Raw genomic sequence first — 14,100 nt, 5'->3', positions numbered from 1 at the left:
AATAAAATATGTCCCTTTATATAATAGTTTTCACAAGTAATTCCAGTTCAGTTGATCATTGCTTTTGTGGGGAAGCTAGTTAAGTACATGAGGGTCAGAGGAATAGCAGGATATGTTGATAAGGTGGGAAGAAATTTGCGTGGAGCATAAACATCAGCATAGATTTCTTGGGCTGGCTGGCCTGTTTCTGTGCTGTAAATTGCTGTGTAATTTTAAGATTCCGTTAGAAGGCATGCTTCCAAAGTATAATCATTCAAATGTCTGTGATTATGCTATTTTAATACATTACTCCAAAAAGATGGTAGTTTTATGTGGTACAAACTGATTATGATTGAATACTCAGAAGAGCAGCCAGCGCCTGTGGAAAGGAACAGAGTTGACACTTAATGATCCTGTAGCAGAATTGAAGAAATATTTATTCTAATAGGCTTTCAGTAAGTGAAAGAACAACAAAAGGGAAGGTCTAATGTGATGGAGGGCAGGAGAGATTAAATGAGAAGAGATTTCATGGCATAAAAAAACAAAAGGAAATGGTAATGGATAAAGTAAAGAAACAAAAGGATGAATCCAGGTGAATGTTGAATGATTGGATAGTCACCATCCGAATGCAAAACAAAGGAATAAAGAGAGGCAGCCGAACCAGCAAAAAAAGTTGAAACAAAATGGAAGCAGAGGTTATAATCTAAAATTGTTGTACTCAAATAAGTCTTGAAGATGGAGTTGAATGATAAGTCAAGCTTGTGTTGACCTTCATCAGAACATTGCAGTAGGCTGAGTACAGAAAAGTCAAATTGCGAGCATGGTGGACAATTTAAATGAAGAATGGCAGTAAGCTCGCTTGTGGATAGAGTGGAGATGTTCCCCAAAACTATACCCAATCTGCATTTGGTTATCTTGATGTAGAGAGGATCAAATTGTGAGCAGTACCTATGGTATACTAAATTGAAAAAGTACAAGAAAATCACTGTTTCACTTTTTGATAGTGGGCCTTGGATAGCGACAAGATGAAATTGTTTCACTTTTTGATAGTGGGCCTTGGATAGCGACAAGATGAAATTGCAGGTGTTGCATCTCCAGCGCCTGCATGGATAGGTGCTAGAGGGAAGGAAGGTGTTGGGGGAAACTGAGGAGGGAATAGCCCATTCAGAATGTTGAATGTGGAAGGTGCATAACAAAGATGAGCTTGGTGGTACCATCATGCTGGAGGTGGAGGAAATAGCAGAGAGTGATCCGTTGAATATGGAGACTGCTGGGGTGCAAGTTGGAGACAAGAGGGAGTCTCGTCATGCTTCTGGGAGGGAGAGGAAGGCGTGAGAGCTGAACTGCATGTGATTGGATACGGTAGAGGGCCCTGTCAATCAGCCTGGGTGGAATCCTTCGTCAGGGTGTAAAAAAGACATATGGGAAGCACAATTGTGGAAGGTTGCATCTTATGAGCAGGTCCGATGAAAGAACTGGGAGAATGGAATAGCGTCCTTGCAGGAAGAAGGTGTGCGGAAGTGTATCTGTTGGACCTGTGAGCTTCTCACAGAATCATAGAATATACAGTGCAGAAGGAGGCCATTTGGCCCATCAAGTCTGCACAGGCCCTTGGAAAGAGCACTCCACCCAAGCCCTAGCTTCTGGTGGATATTATTTGATAACTTGCCAGAAGTAGACACGGAAGTCGAGGAAGGGGGGAGTCAGAGATGGACTTCAATGGGGTAAGAATTGATCTGGGCTGAATAAACTGGAGTCAAAGTTGGCAGGAAAAATGGTAGTTGGACAAGGGCTACATTCAAAGAAGAGACAATTCAGGCACAGTGAAGGTATATTCCCTCAAAAGGGAAAGGTTGGGCAAGCAAACTCAGCTCACAGGATGAAAAAGGAGATAGAAATTAACATGTTGCCGATGAAGTGTGCTTATGAAATAATCAGGGAGAAATACAACGGCGAAACCGAGCTAGATATGGACAGTTCAGATAGGAAGTGAAAAGCAAGTAAGGGAAGCAGAGGGAGCATGAAAAGAGTGGCAGACAACAAAGAGTGAATCCCAAAGTCATTTATAGATATATAAATAGTAAAAGGGTGGTAAAAGGATCAGTACGACCAATTAGGGACCTAAAAAGAGATTTACACATGGCGGTAGAGGGCATTGCTGAGGTATTGAATCCATAAGATGCTACCCATGCCATGGTGAAAGAGAAGGTAATCCAGACCATGGGTGGTTTTAAATTGATAAGGAGGTTGTATTGGACAGGCTTTGTGCACTTAAAAGTTGATAAGACACCATGAAATTTATCCAAGGATACTGAGAGAAGTGAAAGTGAAAATTGTCGAGGCCGTAATTTTTTTTTGTCTTCCTTTGACCTTAAGAGTGGTGCCAAAGAATTGCAAATATTTTTTAAATATAAATTTAGAGTACCAAATTATTTTTTTCCAATTAAGGGGCAATTTAGGGTGGCCAATCCATCTACCCTGCACATCTTTTGGGTTGTTGGGGTGAAACCCACGCAGACACGGGGAGAATGTGCAAACTCCACACGGACAGTGACCCAGGGCCGGGATTCAAACCCGGGTCCTCAGCGCCGTCGGCTGAAGTGCTAACCATTGTGATACATGCTGCCTCAGAATTTCAAATATGCAATTGTCCAAAAGAGGGACCTGGGTGTGTATGGGCATAAATCCATACCCATTTTATTGTGGGGGGCACAATAAAAATCTAACAACGCCAGGTTAAAGTCACCTGCTTGAAGGAGCAGTGCTCCGAAAGCTAGTGATCCGAAACAAACCTGTTGGACTTTAACATGGTGCTGGATGACTTGTTACTGAGTGTGTGGTTGGAAGCAAATTTTATATATACACACATCAAACACAACCATAAAAAAGCAAGAAAACAGGAATGCAAATGATCAAAACATAAATATCTAACATCCCGCTCCTTTTTTTAAACCCCTCCCAACCCAATGGCAGTCCCGAGTCCCACCATTCCAATAAAATCTGTCTCCGGGCTACCAGAGGGGCAAAGACCAGCACATCAGTCTCTCTCGCCCCATGGACTCCCGGTCTTCTGACACTCCAAAGATCGCCACTTCTGGACTCAGGACCACTGTACACCCTCAAGACCCTCTGACATAACATTGGCGAGCCCCTGCCAGAATCCCTCAAGCTTCAGACAGGCCCAAAACATGTGGACCATGGTTCACGGCCCCACCCGCGCACCACCCACAACCTATCCTCCACCCCTTCAAAAAACCTACTCATCCTGGCCACAGTCATATGTGCCCATGAACCACTTAAACTGATTAAGTGCTAAGCCTAGCACACAGAGATGATGCATTCACCCTTCTCAAAGCCTCCTTCCACAGCCCAGCCTCCCACTCCCCCCTAACTTCCCCCACTTAAGCTTCACTACCCCTATCGAGGCTCCCTCCCAGTAACTCTTTATAAATTTCCGACACTCTACCTCACCTACCCCTGTTTTTGACACCACCTTGTCCTGTAGCCCCAAGAGCGGCAGGTGGGGAAAGGTCAGCACCTGCTTCCTGACAAAACCCTTCATCTGTAAATACGGGAACTCATTTCCGGCGGGCAACTCCAATTCTCCCACCAACCCCTCCAAGCTCAAGAAGCTGCCCCAATGATAGACCCCCAAACAGCCAATCCCTGCCCGTTGCCACCCCTCAAAACCACCCATCCAGCACCCTCGAACAAAGGTACGATTCCCACAGTTTGGTGCCCAACCAAGCCCCCCTCCAGCCCGGGTGCTGCCGCCACTGTCCCCACACCCTCGGGGCCGCCACCACTTCCAGGCTTGTGGGGTACCAAGTAGTTGGTGAGAACGGTAGAGCGCAACAGTGCCCCCAAGTGCGAGTTCTTACAAGAGGCTGCCTCCACCTGCTTCCATACCGGCCCTTCCCCCCCACTACACCTTCCAACCATGGCTATATTTGCTGCTCAATAATAATTCACCAAGTTGGAAGAGCCAACCCCCCCCCCCCAAAATTCCCCTTCATCTGCCCAAACAGAGTCGAGCCAGATACAACTTGTGCAGCTGCTCCCACCCCCACGTCCCTGGAATGTCCAAATACCGAAAGCTCGCCCCACCACTCTACGGCAACTCTTCCAACCTCCTCTCCTGCACCCTCGCTTTGATCTGGGGAAACCTCACTCTTCCCCATATTCAATTTGTACCCCGAGAACCACCCAAATTCTTCCAGTGTGCCATAATGCCCCCCTAACTTCCAAAAGGGTGTGATATATGGAGCAGTAAATGGCCCGCGTGCACCAAGAGTCTATGCTCTACCCCCGCACTATCCCCGCCAATCTCTTGATGCTCTAAGCGAATTGCCAATGGCTCTATTGACAAGGCGCTTCAACTGAAGAATTCAAAAGAAAATTAGATTGTCACTTGAAAATCATAGAATTTACAGTGCAGAAGGAGGCCATTCAGCCCATCGAGTCTGCACCGGCTCTTTGAAAGAGCACCCAACACTAAGGGCGATTTTGGACACTTGAGGGCAATTTAGCATAGCCAATCCACCTAACCTGCACATCTTTGGACTGTGGGAGGAAACCGGAGCACCCGGAGGAAACTCACGCATGCACGGGGAAAATGTGCAAACCCCCATGTTAAGTAATGGGTTAAAAGACATTCCAATTAGTTGTCTCATTTATGTTAAGTATCCAATAATTGACACTGATATGTAAAGGAGCTTCAGGTGGCCTTTGTGTCAGGTGATGTGCTTCAGATGGCCTTTGTGGTTTTGTGCAGAGTCTGTTAAAGTGAAATAAAGGTGTTGGTCAAAAGGAGCAGAACTTTTGACTCTTTATACAACAGCAGCTAAACGTCTAACAGATGGTAGCAGAGGATGGTTGCTGTGCAAATGTGAAGGGTTGAAAGATCCAACTTTTCCAGACCAAGGAGTGAGTGAGAAGAAAAAAACCCAAAACAAAGATATATGACTGAACCTAGGATAAAGATGGCCGGATATGACTCTTTCCACACCCCACCCCCTTATTTTCTGAAAGGGGATCGTATGACCAATGGAGAAATGAGGTAGTTATGTGGACTAAGGTAACTGCCTTGGGACAGAGAAAACAAGGTATGGCATTGGCTCTTTCTCTTCCTTATGACAGTAAAATCCGGAGCAAAGTGTTTTCTGAGCTAGAATTGGAAGAGTTAGACTCCGAAGAAAGCCTGCAGACTATATTACATTATATGGATAATATTTAGAAGGAGGATGACTTGTTAAGTGCGTGTGAAGCATGGTTGGATTTTGATAGGTTCTGGAAAATAGAGGATTTCTCCATTGAAGACTATATAATGGAATTTAACAGACTATATAAAAGGCTGCAGAAACACAACCTGGAATTTCCACAGTCTCTGTTGGCCTTTAAATTACTTGACTGTGCTAGAGTGAGCAACATTGATATTGACAGGAAAAACTGGTTTTGACAGGAGTTCAGTTTGCGGATAAGGATACCTTATTCGATCAGATGTCAGAAGCTTTAAAAAAGTTTCTGGGGAAACATTCGGTTCCGATGGCTCTGATGACCCAAATAGGTCAGCCGGCAATAAAGCAGAATATGGAAGATACACTACTAACAGGATGGCAAATCGTAAGGCTACAAACGGGTTCCAAGACTAGAGAAGGAGATCGAGACCCGGAAATTATGAAGACCGAAACCTGGTTAGAACCTACAATAGGAAGATGAACCCCAGAAATGCACGGGGCTTGATAAATCGATGTTTTCGATGTGACTCTCAATACCATTATGCTTTCAACTGTCCAACACGTTGTAATGGTATAATGGTGTTTGAAGCAACACATGACACTGAAGAATCAGAAGAGAAAAAAGGTAGTCACCGGAAAGAAGGAAGCGTCAGAAGAGGAAAAAGATAGTGACCAGAAAGAAGGCATTGTCCTATTAACAAGCAATTTTACGCTGGTAATGAGGGTGTTGGTTGCAGAATCGTTCAATTGTGCTGTATTGGACAGTGGCTGCATATCTACTGTGTGTGGAATTGACTGGTTAAAATGTTACCTGGACTTCTTGAATGCTGAAAATTGTAACAAGGTTAACGAATTTGAAAGTTCCACAAGTTTCATGTTTGGGGATGATAATACTTTGAAGTAGATCCGGTAATGTTTTACTGGCACTATAAAGGAAATCTTTCTGGCATCTTTATGATGCATGTCGATGATTTTTTGTGGGGTGGGACTAGTGATTTCAAACCTATTGTAATCTCTGGTTTGAGGAAAGATTTCAGGGTTGGAAGTCAGGCTTCCGGTGCATTTAAATATATTGGACCGGAGATCTGATAGACTAAGTTAGGGGCAACTTAGTAATCTTATTTGGCAAGCTTCAGCCCAATAGCAATTACCGTGGCCGGGTTTCACAAAAAGACGCAATGATTTCGAAGATGGAAAAAGAGCAACTGTGAAGTTTAATTGGGTAACTGAATTGGTCAGGTAAACTGACATGAGTTTTGATGTCTTAGAGTTTTTTTTTTAGAACAGTACAGCACGGAACAGGCCCTCCGGCCCTCGATGTTGTGCCGCGCAATGATCACCCTTCTCAAGCCCACGTATCCACCCTGTACCAGTAACCCAACAACCCCCTTTAGGACACTAAGGGCAATTTAGCCTGGCCAATCCACCTAACCTGCACATCTTTGGACTGTGGGAGGAAACCGGAGCACCCGGAGGAAACCCACGCACACACGGGGAGGATGTGCAGACTCCACACAGACAGTGACCCAGCCGGGAATCGAACCTGGGACCCTGGAGCTGTGAAGCATTGATGCTAACCACCATGCTACCGTGCTGCCCACCACCAGTTGAGTGCCCAATTAGCTGCCCACCAGTTGAGTGCAAAAATGAATGATCCCAAAGTGGAAGATGTAATAAGAGCAAATAAAGCCTTGGTCAAACTAAAAATGCAGGAGTGTGTTTTGAGGTTCCCTTGTTCGGTGACCGTAGGCACTTGAAACTCATAGTTTATAGTGATGCGTCCTATGCAAATTTATGTGATGGTGTTTCAAGTGCAGGAGGTTTTATAATTTTCCTTTTGGGGAACAATGGTAAATGTTGCCCTCTTGTGTGGGGAAACAAAGAAAATAAGGAGTGGTCAAAAGCACTTGGCTGCTGAGACGTTCAGCCTTGTAGAGGTGGTGGATATGGCCTTTAGTATATCTCCGATATTGACAGAAATTTTGGGATTAGGGGATTTGGGTAATATACCTATTGAGTGTCACATTGACAATAAATCCCTGTGGGAAAATGTGCACTCTACAAAAAGTGTCAATAAAAAAAGGTTAAGGATGGACATCGCAAGTTTGAAGCAGATGTTGGACAGAGGGGAAATAGCAAAAATTAAATGGGCTGACAGTAGCTATCAATTGTCAGACTGTTTTATAAAAAGAAGGGCTAGCTCACAGAAACTTTTGGATATTGTTAATGAAGGGCGCCTGTTTCTGAGACTGCTTTTTTTCCTTCCAAATGAAAAAAAAGGGGGGAAATTGTGTGTGTGTTTTTGAGTTTCTTGTAATTTTGTTTTCACGTAATTATTTTTTTCTCCAAGGAAGGGGAGACTATTATAATGGGTTGAGACATTCCAATTGTCTCATTTATGTTAAGCATCCAATAATTGACAATGATATGTAAAGGGGCTTCAGGTGGCCTTTGTGTCAGGTGTTGTGTTGTTGGCGTTTTATGCAGAGTCTGTTAAAGTGAAATAAAGGTATTGGTGAAAAGGAGCCGAACTTTTGGCACTTTATACAACAACAGCTAAACTTCTAACACCATAGATAGTGCCCCAAGCCGGGAATCGAACCTGGGGCTGTGAAGCAATTATGCTAACCACTATGCTACCGTGCTGCCTGTAAAAGGAAGAATGTTCAGTGTTATTGGCGAAGGGGGAAGAATGGTGTTGTGAATTATTCATTCAAAGAGCTGGTGCAGACATCGTGGGCTAAATGGCCTCCTTCTGCGCTGTGACAATTCTGTGATTTTTATGAATTCTGTTGTAGTGGGTCATGGTCTGGGAGGTTGGAGGAAATATTGGAGAGTTGATGCTAGGTCTCTACTAGTTAGAGATCAATATGAAAGACAACAATGGTGTCATCCCTGTCATATTTCTAGCAGCTGCAGTATTTATCCTTTGTATTCATGATTATGATTAAATGTCTGCTTCTTTGTTACCCAACAATCCTTTATTAAGTTTGGACTGGTAGTCAGAAAGAAAAAATGAGGTGGATTATAAGCAGTATCTTGTTTCACCTTCCTGACAGACTCCAAGCGCCTGGACAGAAGAGAGTTCTGGAAAGAAGAAAGGGTCCCACAAACGCTCAGCATCCTGGGGCAGCAACGACCAGTTGAAAGAGGTGAGAATTCCATTATTCCACATGTGCATTGAGGGTCAAGGGAATTTCCTTTTGTGTTTTGAAACTACATTTTGTGTTCACTGAATTTAATAGCATGTACCAGGGCTATGCATTGAACTTAGTCGATTCTGGCGCCTCAACAAATTAATTTAAGAACATAACTAAGAGCAAGAGCCCTTGATTCTGCTTCACCAATACATAAGATCATTGATAACCTTGGATTTTAATCCTGCCCACTCCCCATATTCCTTGATTTCAAGCCCAGAAATCTGTTGATCTTGAACTTGAATATGCTCAACGACTGAGCACCCATAACTCTCAGGGTAGAGAATTCCAAAGATTCACAGCCTCCTTAAGCGTATAAATCGCTCCTCATTTCAGTCCTGAAAGGCTGATCACTTTTCTTGAGACAGTGCCGACTAATTATACACTTTCCAGCTCGGGAGAAGAGCCTTCTGGCATTTACCCTGTCAAGCTCTCTTCTTTTTCAATAAGATCATCTCTAATTTTTCTCAACTCCAGTGGGTATACCTATACCCACCCTTTAAGGCAAGTAATCTTTCCTCGAATACAGAGACCCAAACCATACAAGTCTTCCAGGTGGGTTGTCAACAGAGGCCTGCACAACTGCAACAAGAAATCCTTATGCTCCAACCCCCATGTCATAAAGGCCAATATACGATGTCTTCCTAATTTCTTGCTGTCCTTGCATGTTAACTTTCAGTGTTTTATATTCAAGGGTACCCAAGTCCCTTTGAACACCAACAGTTACCACAGATTGTAGCATAGATGTCACCCTGGCATGTAATTCAGCCTAAATTTTTTGGTGCCAAAATCATGCTTTTGCATATACTTGGCATATATGGCAACCTCCTCTTCATCTGCAAAATGCTATACTTAGTTTAATAGTTGGCCTCAAATGTTCACCCCAGAAATACGTATTTTATTTGTACTTAAGTTGGTGTTTGGGATCAGGGAGGTATGTTGCGGTTGTGTTGCGAAAAACATGCAGGGGAATTTAAAACTTGCCCTCCCCCTGGCAAATGACTAATAGAAGTGGATTTCCTGCAAACAACATGAAGTATGAAGTAAGTGGCGTAAACGCAAGTGACCCATTAAGTCACATCACCAAAGTGGGTGAAGCACCCATGAATTCCGATACGTCCAGCAAGCCAAACTTGGTGGAAAGGTTTGAAAACAGTTCTAGTGAAAATGACAGCACGAGAAGGTCAAATTGGTGGTACTGGCCTGCATGCCCGATGGAACAAAATTGAAGGCTCTGGTAATTTTCAAATTTAGCCATACTGAATGTCAAGTTCCCTGCAAGGGTTTCTGTGCATGTCCACGAGAATCACGGATGGACAAGGATGGAGTGAAACTGTGGATCAGAAATGTGTGGAATAGGTGTCCCCGTGGCTCAGATAAAGAATACAGCCTATTAGTGTGGGACATGTTCAGATCCCATATAACTGATGAGATCTTGCAAAGAAGTAACACCTGCATAGTAGTTACACCAAGGGTCTAAAGTCTGTAGTTTCATTTTGGATGTGTGATTCAAGAAGCCATTCAAGATTATGTTCTTGTCGAATGGGATAGGTGGGTGATGGACTGAGGAAAAAATACCTTCACGAACAGTGAATATACGTGTGCAGGAAGTGTCTCCAGCTGAAGCTCCTGGAAGCCGGGGTTTTGGAACTGGAGCGGCGGCTAGGGACAAAATGGAGCATCCGCAGGTGGAAAGTATCGTGGATAGCACATACAGAGAGGTGGTCACACCACAGGCTCAGATTCCAGAGGCAGGTAGGGAATGGGTGACCACCAGGCAGAACAAGAGGTCTAGGCAGGCAGTGCAGAATCTCCTGCGGTCATTCCGCTGCAAACCGATATACAGCTTTAGATAACGTTGCCGAAAGTGACCTTTCGGGGAAAAGCAGCAACAGCCAAATTTGTTGCACCATTGTTGGTTCTGCTGCAGATGGGAGGAGTAAAATGTGTGGGAATGCAATCGTTAATGGGGATTCAATTGTATGGGGAATTGATGGGCATTTCTATGGTCGCCATTGAGACTCCAGGATGGCATGTTGCCTCCCTGGTGCTAGGGTCACGGATGTCCTGAAGCGGTAATACGATATTCTGGAGGGAAAGGGTGAACAACCAGTCACCATGGGACACATTGGTACAAACGACATGGGTTTTAAAAAAGGGATGAGGTCCAAAAGCAGAATATAGTGAGTTAGGAAGAAAGTTGAGAAGTAGGACCTCAAAGATAGTGATCTCAGGGTTACTACCAGTGCATGTGCTAATTAGAGTAGAAATAGCAGGATATATTGGTTAAATATATGGCTGAAGAGATGTTACAAGGGGGAGGGTTTCAGATTCCTGCGGCATTGGGACCGGTTCTGGGGGATGTGAGACCAGTACAATCGAACGGGTTAGATCTGTGCAGGATCGGGGCTGATATCCTAGGGCTGGCATTTGTTAGTTGTTGAGGATGGTTTAAATTAAAATCGGGGGTATGGGAATCTATGCAAGGAGTCTGAGGAACGGGGAATCAAGGACAAAAACAGAAAGGGTATTAAGAAAAATGACGGGCAGAGCAGCTAAGGGCCAAATTCAAAAAGAGCTGCAGTGAAAAATAGTTGAAACGGGACAAAGGATGTTAAAAAGCCGAGCTTTATTTTTAAGGCTTTGTTCCTTCACGCGTGGAGCATTCACAATGAAGTGGATAAATTAATCGAGCAAATAGATGTAAACTAATATGGTATAGTCGGGATCATGGAGACATGACTCCAGGGTGACCAGGGATGGGAATTGAATATCCAGGAAAATTTAGGAAGGACAGACAAAAAAGAAAAGGCGATGGGAGTTGCATTGCTGGTTAAAGAGGAAATTAATGCAATAGGGAGGAAAGATATTAGCTCCGACAATGTGGAATCTGTATGGGTAGAGCTGAGAAACACCAAGGTGCAAAAAACGTTAGACGGGGATTGTATATAGATCCTCCAATCTGTAATTGTGATGTTGGGAATGACATTAAACAGGAAATTAGAGACAGGTGTGATAAAGGAACATCTGTAATTCTGGGTGATTTTAATTTGGCAAATATTTATCACAATACCGTAGAGGAGGAATTCTTGGAGTGTATACAGGATTGTTTATGGATCAAATACGTTGAGGAACTGACTGGAGAACAGGCCATCCTGGACTGGGTATTGTGTAATGAGAAAGGGTATAATTTGCAGTCTGGTTGTGCAAGATCTCTTGGGATTATCGACCATAATATGATGCAATTTGTTATCAGGTGGAGAGAGATGTACGTAGTTGTTCTGAACTAGGGTGATGATCTAATAAGGAAGTTATGATGATATGAGACGCGTGTGGCAATGATGAATTGATAAAAGTGCATTAAAGGGATAATGGTGGATAAGCAATGATAACATTCAAGGAGAGCATGGGTGAACGGCAACAAATGTTTATTCCTGTCTGGCGCAAAAGTAAAATGGGAAAGGCGCCAAACCTAGCCATAAAAGGGAATTAGAGATAGGATTATATCCAGGAGAAAGGCACTAACATATTGGCCAGGGATTAAGAGCTAAAGGTGGACCAAGGGATTGATTAAGAAGGGGAAATTATGAGTATGAGAGTAAGCTTGCTGGAACTGACTGATAAAGTGACTGAAAAAGTCCCTATCTATATGTGAAGCAGTTAGAAAAAGGAGAATTTAGGGGAACAAAACTAAATACCTACTTTGGTTCTTGTCACAAAGGAGGACACGCATACCATACCAGAAATGTCTGGGAGAGGGAGGAACTGAAGGAGGTCAGTACTAGTGGAGAAATGGTATTGGGGGAAATTGATGGGATTGAAGGCTGATAAATCCCTAGTACCTGATGATCCACATCGCAGAATACTTCAGGAAGTGGCCCTAAAAATAGTAGATGCCTTGGTGATCATCTTCCAAGATTATATACACTCTAGCTTGTACAAATTGGAGGGTGGCTAATGTATCCCACTGTTTAAAAAGGGAGGTAGAGAGAAAAAAGGAAATTATGTATCAGTAGGCCTGACATCGATAGTGGGGAAAATTCTAGAATCCATTTTCAAAGATTTTATCGCAGGAGCAGACAGCATGGATGTATGAAAGAAAAATCATTTTTCGAGGATGTAACTAGTAGAGTTGATGAGGGAGCCGGAGGATATGGTTTATTTTGACTTTCAGATTTCTTTCAACAAAGTCCCACATAAGAGATTTGCATATAAAATTAGAGCGCGTGGAATCAGGTGTAGTGTATAGAAAACTGGTTGGCAGACAGCAAACAAAGAGTAGGAATAAACGGGTCATTTTCCAGATGGCAGGCGGTGACTAATGGGGTACCGCAGGGATTGGTGCGGGGACTCCAGCTATTCACAATATATATTAATGATTTAGACGAGGGAACAAAATGCAATATCTCCTAATTTGCATATGACACAAAGCTGGGTGGGAGGGTGCGCTGTGAGGAAGATGCAGAGATCCTGCAGTGTGATTTGGACAAGTTGAGTGAGTGGACAAATAAATGGCAGATGCAGTACAATTTGGATAGATGTGAGGTTATCCACTTTGGTAGTAAAATGGGAAGGCAGATTATTATCTGAATAGCCATAAATTAGGAGAGGGGGATGTGCAACGAGACCTGGGTGTTCTCACGCACCAGTCACTGAAGGTAAGTATGCAGGCACAGCGGGCGGTAAAGGAGGTAAATGGTAAGTTCGCCTTCTTAGTGAGCAGGATGTCTTGTTGCAATTATACAGTGGCTAGTGTTATGGGCCAGGGTTCAGAGAACCCCAAAGTGTATCATGGAGTTCACCTGACCCACAATTTTTAATAGATTGTGGTATGGGGTGCACATGCCCCACTCTACAGGTGTGGTACAGCAGAAATGGAAAAGTATTTTTTAAAGCAAAATAATGTTTATTCTATGAACTCGAGCTAACCTTTTTAAAAACATAGTGAACATCTTAGCACCCATTAATTCAAATACAACCCCCAAAGAATACAACACTAAGTAATCCTTAAGCTGCCCTTTTAACCTCCATAAGACTTAAAAAAGAACTTTTAACAGAAGCACATCAGGTTAAAGTCACTACTGAGAGCAGTTATTAGTTTTAAATTGCCAAAGGATTGATTTATAGTTTTTAGATTAGAGAGAGAGAGACTAATACCCCTTCTGGCTGTGACTGCAGTTATCCAGCTATGAAAACGAAATTTAAACACACCCTGCAGCAAACAGCCAAAAACAAAAGTAAAAAGCTGACAGATAGCCCAGCTCCACCCACTCTCTGACATCACTGCAGTAATAAACACCCATTTCTTAAAGCTACTCTCACTACAGATATTTATATACACATCCATTTATAAACACCCATTTCTTAAAGTTTCTCTCACTACAGATATTTATATACACATTTTTTTAAATCTAGAGGTGATGTCAGGGAAGGCAGTACAATGCTCCTCCTGCAGGATGTTTGAGGTGAGGGATGCCGTTAGTGTCCCTGCTGATTTCATCTGTGGGAAGTGCACCCAACTCCCAGCTCCTCAAAAACCGTGTTAGGGACCTGGAGCTTGAGCTGGATGAACTTCGGATCATTCGGGAGGCAGAGGGGGTCATAGATAGAAGCTTCAGGGAGGTAGTTACTCCGAAGAATAAAGATAGATGGGTGACGGTGAGAGGGGCTGGGGGTAAGCAGTCAGT

General features: G+C 43.4%; 1 protein-coding gene across 1 annotated transcript in view; it reads left to right on the top strand.

Annotated features, from left to right (window-relative positions):
- LOC119958402 (protein FAM117B-like) overlaps positions 1 to 14,100 on the top strand; it is a 238,812-nt gene that overhangs the window by 101,158 nt on the left and 123,554 nt on the right. Inside the window, 1 exon segment of the mRNA XM_038786919.1 lies at positions 8,276 to 8,368. Coding sequence (XP_038642847.1) covers positions 8,276 to 8,368 — 93 coding nt within the window.

Source organism: Scyliorhinus canicula, chromosome 2 (genome assembly GCF_902713615.1).
Source record: "Scyliorhinus canicula chromosome 2, sScyCan1.1, whole genome shotgun sequence".
NCBI lineage: Eukaryota > Metazoa > Chordata > Chondrichthyes > Carcharhiniformes > Scyliorhinidae > Scyliorhinus > Scyliorhinus canicula.
The sequence above is the reverse complement of the archived record's forward strand: the minus strand, read 5'-3'. Positions and strand labels throughout refer to the sequence as shown.